The sequence below is a fragment of the Photinus pyralis genome, unplaced genomic scaffold (genome assembly GCF_008802855.1).
Source record: "Photinus pyralis isolate 1611_PpyrPB1 unplaced genomic scaffold, Ppyr1.3 Ppyr1.4_LG8, whole genome shotgun sequence".
Lineage (NCBI taxonomy): Eukaryota > Metazoa > Arthropoda > Insecta > Coleoptera > Lampyridae > Photinus > Photinus pyralis.
Genome location: NW_022170819.1, coordinates 11,533,857 through 11,547,102, shown reverse-complemented (window position 1 = coordinate 11,547,102; position 13,246 = coordinate 11,533,857). Strand labels below are relative to the sequence as shown.

Sequence of the window (13,246 nt, the reverse complement as noted above, 5' to 3'; positions counted from 1 at the left end):
TGGCTAAATTGAAACAGCAAGAGCACCCGATTCTTGTATTTGAAATTTTGAATCTTTCTATTCTATTCTAAATTAGCTGCTTGCTATGCCCTCTATTGTCAGTTTGTAAATGTATTAGATTGTGAACTAAAATAAGGTCTGTAGTTATGCTTCCTATTCTTGGTTTTTTTAACCTCTGAATACAATCGCCAAATATCGTTAGATGGTCGTTAACCCAAATTGGCATCCGGCGCGTTAAAAAAGTAAAGTATAAACGCGTGGTAGGTAAGTGCCGGGCCCAAAACTAAATTTATGGTCACGCCATACCTGTACTAATTTTTGATTTTTTTGCGACACAGCGCACAGTAATATGTGAAAAGTTTCACACTTTAATTTTTAGTATGAAAAATACCAAGCGACGTCTTCAAGGTAGGTATTTTCTTAATTGCTTTTTTCTTACATTTTTAATTTAAAAAGCAACACATTTAGACGAAGCGAGACTTGGATCTCAAAAGCGAACCGCGGAGAAAATGCTATCACACCACCCCCTCTTTATTAAAAAAAATCCAAACTAGCGCACAGTCGCTACTCGCTATCCTGGAGGTGAAAAACTATTATTTTATGTCAGGATGCAGTATAATGTACCTTACGAAATACTCGTACGTTTGTATTCCCTCGAGACAAAAATCGACCGGTTTTTGGTTTTTTTGCCAGAACATTTAATTTTGCGGAGGGTGGGTACAAATTTCGTTGGGACACCTCAAATGATTGTGCTAATAGTCTAGCTGTAGGACATACAGGCAGATGGAAGAACAAGTTAGCCACCTAATTTTAAGTGGAAGACATTTATGATACATTAAAATGTTGAATAAGTTACATTTTTTCGGTTCTGTTGTGAAATTGGCGTTTCCAGAGGACTATGGAAACGAGTTTTGGCACATTGAATTCAAAAGATTTGCTATCGGAGTAAAATGTTTAGTCCTCTCACTTCATATGAGCATTGTTGTGTAAACAACATTTTTAGACGGGACACCCTGTATATGACAATATTTTAATTTATTAAATGTAAATAAAGTTGGTATGTTGGGTGTGGGGACACGTTCCTTCGAAGCGGGCTTTATTATCAGCGGTGATATTTGAGTTTATTTTATAGTGGAAGTGGAACCTTAAATAGTGGAGACACCAAGAAAACGAGGCGCTACGGTTGAAACGCTTTGTTGAAGACACAGTTCGTCATTTTTAGCATAAACTAGACGATATCCGAAGACCAACGATACTATAACCGGGCCAACATCTAATCTATCCGGAGACACAAAAATATCATCAAAATCCGTCCAGCCGTTTAGTCAATAACACACGAGCTAACACATGTACAGAAGAACTTTATATACGAAGTGATTCAAGATTGAGTTCAAAGATTTTAAGGGCGTAAAATAAGAAATTGTTTTCATATAATCGTATGTCCTAGCTTGCTTCGTTTTCAAGATACGGGGTGTACAAGTTTGTTAAAAAGTCGGTTTTTATTTATTTTATTCCCACCAAAGGAATGCCCTTACGACAAATAACACTACCAAATTTTATTTAAATTGGGTGAAAGGTTTTTGAATAATTGATAAAAAACCGATTTTTTTTAAAAAAACTTTTACACCCTGTATCTAGAAAACGAAAACATACGATTATGTGAAAAAAAATTTTTATTTTTGGCTGGTACATACGCCCTAAAATCTTTGCACTCAATTTTGAATCACCCTGTATAAAGAAGATGTGTGCAGAAGAAATTAAGCAATCTTAATAAAAGATTTAAGTTATTGTCAAGTGAAGGAGTAAAAGAGAAAAAGTTAGTTCGAGTGTGAACATACAAAAGGTCTCTGCTCGGGCGCCAAAATGTATGTGACGAACTTGGGGTTCATTAAAAGTTTTTACCGTCCGAACTGTCACCGAACATTTCGCATCTTATTTATCAAGATCCCCTTTAATAAAAAGAACAAGTGAAGTGTTTTTGTGTCTTTGATAAGTGCACTTAAATATCGCAAACTTTTTACGGCCAGATTATTTCAAAAATCGAATTTAAGATTTTCTTTTTTTGTTGTTTTTAATTGTTGGCCACTTGCGTGCGGAGTCATATGTCCAAACAAGCTTGATTTTCTTTCAGGGAATTTTTTGGAATCAATTTTTGTTATTGTCAATCGATTAATTGTGTTTATTCGATTTATTTTTCGTAATGTGCCCAAGATTTACTTCAGGTGTTAATCAAAGTTTGATATTTTCGGAAGTTGATATAGGTCACCTAGTTTCTCAAAGTGAGAAGTTCTAAGTGTAGTATTATTTATTTATTTATTTTGAGACTATTTCAACCTTGGAAAATGGCATGTGTCACAGTAATTTATTTAGAAAACGTGAGGTTAATGCTTGTTTATTAGTTGATTTGAATTTCGCGCCAAGTGAGTGCACATCATGACTGCCCCCAGGTAGGTGTCATTTGTACATTCAGCATTAGCAGTCTATCTTAATTTATAAGCTCGTGCCGTGGATACACAAATGTGGTAATTTAACTATTTTAGGTAATTTACCCGAAAGTTATAGCGAAAAAATGACAGACGCGCTTATTCGCTTAATATATGAGAAACTTGAAAATTTTTCGTGCGTACCAATAAAGGAAAATTAAAAACCACTGATCAAACATTGTTGAGAGTTTCTGAGATTAATATATTGTGAGGGAACGAGATAGTAGAAACAGTTGGAGCGAAGTTGAGGGAATAGTCGTGCACTGCAGGGTTACGACCGATCATTCTATAAACCGGTATCGTTAATTTTGGTAACAATTCCAGAATAAGGTCTGGATTTGAAGGTAAAGAACATGGGTACGCCCTCTGGTACGTCTATAATATAAAAGAATGATATCATCGTTTTGACCATGGCCAATATATGATTGTATTAGAACATATGCCAACAAATACTTTGTGCACTTCACCGCATCGCATGGCATTTTGTATCTTTATCGTGTGCAGAATATTGGCAATTTCTCGCAATCATTTTTGTTGAAATTGGATTGCTCAATGTATTTTTTGCGTCTTTTGAATCCCCACCGTTGCAGACTATGTACGAATGAATGAGTACTAATGCAATTGCGTTATTTACAAACGTTAATTTAATAGTACCACATATTTAAAGAAAGTATACTGCGTTATTTACTCGATATACTATTAATGACGTTAATTTAACCCATTACGGATATGAATTATTGAGGTTAACAAATAATAACGGTCAAAGTAGCTATTAATCATTCCATTGATTCGTTTGCATTTATTTAAACGGTTAACCGATGAGAAAGGAATTATTGTAAATTATCCATATGGTAGATTTTCAATTTCGTTTAACCCACATTCTTCGTTGATTATTTCGGCCGCTCTTTTCGCGCCGAAGAAAATACCTAATTTGTCAATAAGTTTAGCGTAAAAACGTGTTTAACCCGAAAAAATGACGCGCATTCTTAGGAGTATGAGTAATGGCCTTAATTATACAACATTAATTACTGTTTCTTTTGTTGCAGGTTAGCGGGACGTGCCAATTGTCAATGTTGTAGTGACAAGTGAGTGAGGCAAATGACGTGTGGTCGCTGGGCATTGATGACCTCTACTATCCAAGCGGTGATTTTATAATCGGTAAGTAGGTATAATTGCAGTGCAATTTTAGAGTAATACATTAGACGAGCACGTTACGCGATTATGATTTCGTTTTAGTGCTTTCGTACCGTTAAATCGTCGATTCTTCGCGAATTTGCGGTAGTTTCCACCAAAAAACATCGTTTTTCACTATAACCGAAATTGTGCAATATTTCTTCATATGACAAATGGGTACAGCAGAAATAGGTGTATGATGGTTAGTAGGGCATGCATCCATTACATTAGAGATACATCACGGAATGGAATTAGAATTGCTCGTGCCTACCATTTGGTCATCACACAGATGCTTTCCCGACATGTTCGCGTGGCGACCGAATTAAATATATTATTAGCGAATTAATTTTTTAGAATGCTGTCACCATACATAGGAATAGGTACCATGTATTTTTATATCCCAGATGGCGCTGGATGTGCCCAGGCCATACAAAGCACCAACTGTTTAAGATTCTGTTTTCGCTGCCACATCAGAGAGTCATGTAAAAAAATGTTCGTTCGTCAATCTGTTTTTGCGTGAAAGCTTGGGTTTTTTGGAATATAATGTATGTACCTAAGTCACTTTTCCAAGATTTCGATCCAGCTCGCCGTCTTCCGGTCGGCACCTCAATGTGTTCGATTTGTCACGATTCACGTCAAACTGTCACCTTCAATAGTGCAATCGTTTAAAAAAGACCGCAATAAGGTCACTTCAGATCCCTTTCCAAATTACCTATGTAGTCGTCAAAACTTGCGGTCTAACGTCAATTTTACTAAACAAATTTATCATCTGTTTGGGTTTAGGAAATTTTATCACATTTACCAGATTTTTTAGACATTTACGTAACATTGCTGTTGAATTTTAAACTACTCGAAATTTCAATACAAAGAAAGTACCTATGTACACTAGGTGCCTAAATTCATGTTTTTCTTGTACTGTTGATTACTATGGGCGGAACTACACAATAGTACCAGTACAATTTCCCGGAAAATGGAAACGTTGTCCCTACATAGGTAAACTCGCAGGATTACGGCATTGTGCGCGAGTGCACCATCCTGTTGAAACCAAAAGTAGTTTTCAATTTTTGTTTTTTGTGTGTGCTATACAGCGTCATATTCGTAATAAAAAATGCTACTCAATACAGTATACAGGGTGGCGACTTGCGTAACGCATTATAGGGATTTCAATGTAAATTTCGTATCATGCGATTATTGGCTCCCCAAATTATTTTAGAGCAAAAATGTAGGTATTAAAGTTTTTTATAGAAAACATTTTTTTACACCAATCAACCGTATTAGTTTTCAATTTTTTTCATATAAAGACGGAAAATTGGAAAAATAAAACCCGCATCTTTTTGAATAATCTGCGATGGCATGGAATTTTCTAAACAAAAAGATATCCAGTTATCAATTAGCAGCAGTTGGAAATGGATTTTTCGTACTTCCGGGACTAAAGTAAGAACTTCACTCCATTATGACAAGTACTGAAGTGTCACTGTTTGTCCCGCCGGGATTAAATTTAGACGAAAATCCCGGAAGGATGAAATTACTAACAAGGCAATTTCAGTCGGTTGTTCCACATTTTGTATGCGGCACTACTTCTTAAACGCATCGTACTACTGCTCATATAGTTTTTTGGATTTCGGTGGTATCAATTCTATACCTACTTTGGCTGCTTTTTATCAATATCAAATACACCTTTGTCACCCACCACCAAAATTATGACACTAGCAATGACAGTTTCCAAATTATTTTTGTTACCATAGCATAGGGATTGTCATACTAACGCAACGTTCCTAGCGATTTTTTGAAAGAACGCGTTCTCTAACTCCATACATATTAAGTGTTTCGGTTTCGGAAGTACGAAAAATATCGTATATACCTTGCGACTGAAGTAGTGGTCTTAATCCCTCAGGTAAATTATGGCCCTCCCTTCGGTCGGGCCATAAACTTTACCTTCGGGATTAAAAGTACTACTTCAGTCCCGCGGTATATATATAATATACTATTATGATCGACTTGGTTACTGTCTTGCAGTTAATGGTGACTTATTCGAACATTTATTGTAAATTGTTATATTAGGAAACCGTTTTTAGTAATTTGGTCTTTTTTTATGTTGAATTCGCTGTTCTAAATACAGAGTGAGCAACAAAGATTGAAGCGTGCCGCTTCAGCTAAATTGGCAATGTGCCGCTCATAGCATATGCTGATTTGATACAAGATACGAAATACGAATAGACGCACGTCACTGTGACAGCGCAGAACGTCATTTTCGTATACAACTCCATACAAAGAAGGTAGTTTTGATATTAATAGGAACAAGCGGTGATGACGCACGCTTCAATCATTGTTTTATAGCGGACATTCCATGGCATGACGGATATTGGCGTAGTTTTTGTACTGTAAAATTCCATGGCATCACAGATTATTGAAAAAATCGGGGTTTATTTTTGCAGGAAAATGTGGATCATTCCAAATCTGCGAGATAAAGAATGGCGATTTGTAGCGGAATCCGAGATTCATCTCGATCATCCTGAGCAAATTAGGGATCTTGACTCCTTAATTGAGTCCAGTTTCTTTCACGCGAAACAGGATGTAGGATGCATGCATTTTTGTGAACACAAAATAAAAAGTTCTGCAGAACCGATACGACAAATGTATTACCCAGTGTCCCCAGTAGTCCAGAAGCAGATTGATGAAGAACACATCACCGTTGGCTACACCAATAGATTTGGTTAAAAAAGCACATAATTCCTACCGATTCTGCGTAGACTTCAGAAAGGTAAATGCAGTAACTGAGCGAGATGCCTATCCTCTTCCTTACGTCACGGACATACCAGATAAATTGCGAGACGCCCAATTTTTAGATAGTAAATCTGCATATTTGCAAATTCCGATGGCTACTTATTCGCAACTGTTCACTTCATTTATTGTTCCGAATAGGGGTCTTTTCCATTTTAATAGGTTGCCATTTGGTCTTCACGGCGCTCCAGGAACGTGATGTTTTTTTGTGTCGTCGTATTCGTAATAAAAAATTATCTTAAAATCTGGGACCTGTGCCCATGCTTCATTTGACACTATACACAATCTAATCAGATGAGCAGCAACACATCTGATTAGCTACCGCTATTTATACTCAATCAAATGGCCGGGCTGTAATTTCCAAATTCGGTAGTTCAGTTAACACCGATCGCGATTTTGGGATCAAGTGGCAGGTTAACTTTATCATGGTTATCTACGTGTACGTGAGCGACCTTGCCGGTTTCTATCCTGGTTTTAAAATACCATTGAGCAAAATCCGCCAATTATTAATTAACGGAGCTAAATTCATACAATATTAATTTTCCCTCATCTTCAATCGAAGACAGCTTTCGGATCCTGAAGAATAATTAAAATATCTTTACGGGAACGGCTACAAACGGAAAATTACTTAGCAGTATCTTGGTTTTCTTATCGGCGGCTACAACGTACAAATTAAAGCAATTGCTGTTAACCTCTATTTCCAACTCAATAAAAGAAATCGTAAGGAAACGCCCATATGAGTTCGTCGAAGTACCGGGTGTTCACTAAAGCTGGTTGCTTCCATCAAAGTACGGTGCGTTCATTAAAACTGGGTTAATTCCTGTACGAAACCGGGTGCTTTGTTACGCTTGGCACCTCCAATCAGAGCTGGGTCGAGCGTTCTAAAGAACCGCTCGAGCCGCTCTAATTGTCTCAAAAATGCTCGCGAGCGTCGAGCTATTTTGCAAAGCGAAACCGCTTGCGAGTTTCGAGCACTCCGAAAAGTGCTCGAGCGGTTTATCGCGAGCGCTTGGGAAAAGCGCTCGTGAGCGGAAAAAACGCTCAAGAGCGGATAAACCGAACGCTCGCGAGCGGCGCTTAATCCTCCAGCGCTTGAGGGCGGTTAAAAGCGCGAGCGAGCGATAAAAAACCTCTCAGGAGTGGAAAAAATACTCATGGGCGGAAAAACCGCTCGCGGGCAGAAAAAATCACTCGAGCGCGGAGCACTTTAAAACGCTCGAGTATCGAGCACCAAGCGGCCGCTCCGAAAAGTGCTCGCAAGCGCTTTTTCCACTTGGAGCGCTTTTTCAAGCGGAACGCTTGCGAGCAGTACCCAACTCTGCCACCAATTACAAACAATTTCAGGATTCTGGGAGAATTTCCGTAAAAGGAGTTCAAAAACGCAGAAGTCGGCCCGGACGAAGAAACAAAACAAAAGAAAATCATTAACACGTTCATGGTACTCTCAGTGGTGGGGGGGGGGGGTGTTAGAAATTGGTTTTATCATTCATAGTATTCTAATTAAGCTCTCAACAGAAGGCCAGAAGGCACTGTTTTACCATCTACCGCCCAGTCCTTCTCTCTTGTCCTTTATAAAATTGTGTACGTGGGGGGGGGGCTAATTACTCACATCACAAGAGCGGGGTGTCGGAGGAGGGTACTCGCAAAGGTAAAATTAATCGCCTGGATGAGAGGAATATCTATTGATGAGCTCGAAACGAATATCTAGAAAACGAAGTGTCGGGAGAGGGTGGAACGTCTCGACAACACACAGGTGGTTCTTTGGACACCCCTTTATGCACATGATTTTTCCACAAAAACTTACGAGCAGTTCAAAATACAACTTTTAAAAAACTGAGGATTCCAATTTTAAGAGAAAAATCGGTTAAGAAATAAGCTTTATTCTGAAAAATTACAAGCCATTCTATTGTATTTCAATTCTAAGTTTATTGTCCCAAATGTTTCGTGCAACTTTTTCCTCTTGATACCAACTCCATTTCCCGATTTATTTCACGAATTCAAGTTTTCTTGGTTTTTGATGTTATTTTTATTTATAGTGTGTCGCCAAAAATGCATCAAATTCACTTCTTGGGCATTGAGATAGTGCTCCTAGTCTTTTTCCCAACGATCTTGGTGCATAAATAAGGATTTTGACATATGTTGATCAAAATCCATGTGACCTCAGAAAAATAATTTAACATCTTTGAATCACACACATTCGGTTATCATATGTACACGTGGTGTACTCTTCATCAAGATAATGCGTTTGAAAGCTTTTAAAACTCCAAATTCATGTGTAAAAAATAATTTTGGGTACATTTTGCTTTCAAACTTTTGACCTAGTCCACAGAGAAGAGTTATATTGAATTGTTATACATCTAACGGCCAGTTGCACAAAAAAAATAATCCAGGATTATTGTTTAATCCGGTATTAAGACATTTGATTGGCTTTATATTGCAGTAGGCAGCCAATCAAATGTCAAAATTTTTGTTTAAACTCAGATTTGGCAAATAATCTAGGATTTTGATTATAATTCGCTTTCCTGCAACCGGCCGTAAGGATCATAGGGAATAATCTAGATAAAGTTCGAACTCTATACATGACCTAGGGAATGAAATATGTTGATTTCGAGGTTGATTTCTACTATTATATTGAGCTCGTAGTTTTTCCTGTTCCCGATTCACTAGAAGTCCTATAACTTTTGTTCCTGTTGAACCAGTTTCCTGAAAATCAATAGCGCCCGTCCTTAATGTCTAAAGTACCCGTACACCAAATTTCAACCCAATCGGCCACTTTTAAAAAGAGTTAGAACGCACACGGACGGACGGACGACAATACAAAACTATAAAGGATCTAAGAATCCTTAATAATATACGAGTATAGGGCGTTCCATTAAAAAAAATATCACTTATCATTCTCCACAACTTGGTGGGCGACCCTGTATATTTCAGTTCAGTATCACAGGTATGTATACTGTATTCATTTTAGGTGAAACTAACATCAAAAATTGAATTTTTAAAAACTTCCGTGAGAAGTTGGAACGTCTCAACCTCATATCTTTAATTGTGATTATTTGAAGTAATTTAGCGGGTGTAGCTACATACAAATTCCGCAATCTTTGATAACGATGTGCCAACTTCCGACAGCAAGAATCCGTCCTACGGAGAAAAACGCGGATAGTGTGCAACTTCAAACGTACCTATTACGTAAAGTAGGTAATTAAAATAACATTTTGGGTAGCTTACCTAAGCACTCGATTGACAAATTTACACAAACGGTAAATAAAATATTTCCCAGTCAAGTGTAAAGTAAACATTCAACTAGATCGACGAATTTCGTTGACCTTAATAGTCGAACGCACTTTGAAATTTGTATAGAATTGGCGAGGTTGGTTTACTTCAAAGTGTATGATTATTTCCAGCACAACTTCTGGAAGGCATCATTTTCTATTGAACGGCTGACATCATTTTTTGGATTATTTTTATTGTTTCCAATATAATTATGATTACACGCTGAAAAGTATTGGAAAGTTGCAGTTTCGCGTAAAGTGACTACTTCTAATGCATAATGGATTTGTAATTATAATTAGCTTCTTTCGATGTTATCCGTAGACTTGAATTGAATTTTTGCAATGGGAGAAAGTTAATTTGTGACCTGTGCGATACGATTTGTCTATTCGGATGCATCGGGTAGACAGTTACCTAACGCCAAATTCAAAGGTCAGATCGGTATTAAGATAGTAATTTTAGAAAGGATTCCAATGACCCAATTTTGTAGATTTTGGTTAGTTGTTGAGGATATTTGTCAGTGGTGCCATTTGAGATTTCAAGCGAAAGGGATATTTTCCTATAGCCTTTACCCAGAGTTGGGTCGGAATTTTCTTTTAATACAAGATCGGAAACGCAAGTTGCAGTACTTCCTGGTCGCCTTCCACCAGCTGAATGCGTACGTTCGCTATTTTCCAAACTCTGCCGTATCAGTTAATTTCACGTTACGTAGAAGACTCGATTATGACGGAAAAATTAACAAAATTCTCCTGCAATCTGAAGCAACCACACTCATCTTCCACGAGTCACTGGCGCTCCCAGATTTCGCACGCATTTACATAGGCAGGTCCGTACTAAAGGACAACTTGCGCATATAAAGGCGAAAAAATGTAAGTAAACTTCGGACCAAATAAAATATCCGTGAACGGGCCACCGTTACACCCCCAGCGAAAATAAAGGGATGTTTCACGATGTATGGATTAGAAAATGTTACCTCCACTGCTTGTTGATTTTAATTACTGACTCGTTGACTTCCAGTAAGGTACTTGCAGTTGCTTGTGAGGATATTAACTCGTTGCATTAACTTACCTTCTTTATTTGCCTTATGACAAAATTTGGGAACGTTGTGCTCAAATAAAGCGCCAATTTTAAGTACCGCATCAAAATCGATACGTTACCTGAATTATACCTTTAAATCAATAAATACTGTCAAATGGAAGTAATACATCGTCTACTTTATTTATGATGCGAACGTTATAGGTTACAATTTAAATACATTAAACAATTCCATGTAAATGCATTGTTACACAATATGATTCAATACTTCCGAAAAATTACAAAATCGCATTGTCATTTACGTGAATTTTTGTGGTTACATGTTGGTCCATCTAGCCGGATCCGACGTACTGTAGTTTTGGTTTTTGTTAAATTGGGAGATTTCGATTCATATATGTCGTAGTGTTCATATTCCATTATTGTCATAAATCTAATTTAACTTTTATTGTTGCAGAAATTCAGGATGCTGCAACAGATACTTCAAGAGATGTGGGTCGATCCCGAGATACTCGCCGGCCTGGACGAAGAACAGAAGCAGACGCTGTTTTGCAAGATGCGCGAGGAGCAAGTCAGAAAGTGGAAAATTTGGGACGACCAACTACAGACCGATCCGATCAAGCATCGCAAGCTCAATAGGAAAAATGTGACCTTCATGCAAGGTTCCAACGGGGAGCCGTGGGTTTGGGTGATGGGCGAGCACGAAAACGACAAGAGCATCGAGGACATTTTAAAAGACGAGGCCATAGAGAAAGCGCGACGTTTAGCGGAGAAAGAAGCGGAAGAGTTGCGGAAACAAGTGGAGGCCGAACTGTCCGAATACATAGACTTAACACCGAAAATAGAAATACCTCCTCCCAAGTTGAAAATCGAGGACGACGTGGACATATATTGTTCGGTCGACGAGCTTAGGGAGAAAATGACGAAACCGGCTAGAAACAATAACTTTACTTTTAATTATTACAACAGCAAATTGGGCATGTTCGATACTAGAGACGTTTTACAAGAAATTTCGCTTAACACCCAGAAGGTGGCGCAACGAGTAGCTTTATGGGAGAAAAGACTGACCGAGGAGAGGACCTGTGAGATTTTCCAACGAATGCAGAAGAAACGTATGGAAACTGCCAAAGAAGCGGAGGAAGCGGAAAAGAAACAGGAACATCTGTGGAAAGAACAAGGTGCCAACCGCGTTCGGATTGATTTTTTCGAAATTTTTACCGGTGTGTTTCAGAACGGAAAGCAAAAGAAGCGGAGCAACAAATACGGGAAATTGCGAGAAAAGCGCGAGAGCAACATAGGCTGAATAGTGCGGCAATGTTAGATAACACATACAGTGAGGTTTCTGGCGTTCCTCCCGGTAAACAAGCTGTTTTGGAATGGTATAGGAAGAGTGAGCTTACGAAAAAAGCGGGCATGGATGTTATGAATAATGTAGAACCTTGGTTTCATGGTATGTTCTTTTAGTACTGATTAGTTGGTTCCTAATCGGCATCTTCATTTTCTGTCTTTCTTTTTCCATTTTCTTTTGTGCCTCTTCAATTTATTCTTTCTCTCTTTGTTTTTCCAATATTTCAAATCTTCCAATTATGACCCGACTATTGTTATTTACATGGCAGAGGCAATACTGTCGCCCTGAAACGGCGCTATACTTTAAAACACTAAAAACATGAAAATTCCCAATTCCTTCCCGCACAGGCGCCAAGTTATTAACGTCTATATGTTGTAGGTCTTATAACACGACTAGAAGCGGAGAGCCTACTATCGGACCAACCCGATGGAACCTTTCTGGTGAGGTTATCGGAAAGAATTTGGGGTTATGCATTATCATATCGTGCTCCGGATAAATGCAAACATTATCTAGTCAATGCCGGCAAGCATTACAACTTTTTCGGAACGAACCACGTGGAGCACAAAAGTTTAAGTAAGCGATTTTTGACTGTGGGCCGAAGTTTTTCTGACCGTTGTCGATTTGCAGGTGATCTCATTTCGTATCATCGACAGTTTCCGTTGTCGGGAGGGGAAAGGTTAAAGCAGGCGTGTCCGAGGAACGGAACCGCGTCCCTAATCGAATTACTCGGAGAATCGGCGTAGATCTAAATTTAGAATTAGTTTGTTTTTGTGATAAGTTTTTATTCGATTACATTAATTTTATTATTATTGTGGCATTTATTTTCTATCGACTATCTCGCATTTGCATTTCATTTTAATGTTGTATTTTGAACTGTGGTTCAGATACGTTATTAGCTTAAATCCATTCGTTGAAATAAAGGTTAATTTCAGTACTTTGGGTTTTTTACTACTAGCGATTTAAAAAGAGACAATTTATTTACCTACTGTATTTTGCAATAAAACGGTAACTTCACATTTAACTTAAAATTCGGCGTTTGCCTTCAGCCCTTCTACCTATATGTAAGCAAGATGGCGGCTGTTTCTTACCTTTTAAGCCTGGATAACTTGGTGGAAGAACAGTTGTTCAAAAAGACTAAAATTCACTAGCAAACGGTAAGTAG

General features: G+C 38.0%; 1 protein-coding gene across 2 annotated transcripts in view; it reads left to right on the top strand.

The window, feature by feature from the left end:
* LOC116178003 (SH2 domain-containing protein 4B-like) overlaps positions 1–12,893 on the top strand; it is a 59,054-nt gene extending 46,161 nt beyond the window's left edge. For both annotated transcript variants that reach the window (XM_031497231.1, XM_031497230.1), the window contains exons 2-6: positions 3,530–3,641; positions 11,194–11,914; positions 11,968–12,186; positions 12,463–12,657; positions 12,712–12,893. In XM_031497231.1, coding sequence (XP_031353091.1) covers positions 11,203–11,914; positions 11,968–12,186; positions 12,463–12,657; positions 12,712–12,827 — 1,242 coding nt within the window. In that variant the 5' untranslated portion in view covers positions 3,530–3,641; positions 11,194–11,202 and the 3' untranslated portion in view covers positions 12,828–12,893. The remainder of the gene's footprint in view (positions 1–3,529; positions 3,642–11,193; positions 11,915–11,967; positions 12,187–12,462; positions 12,658–12,711) is intronic.
* The last annotated feature ends 353 nt before the right edge of the window (positions 12,894–13,246 follow it).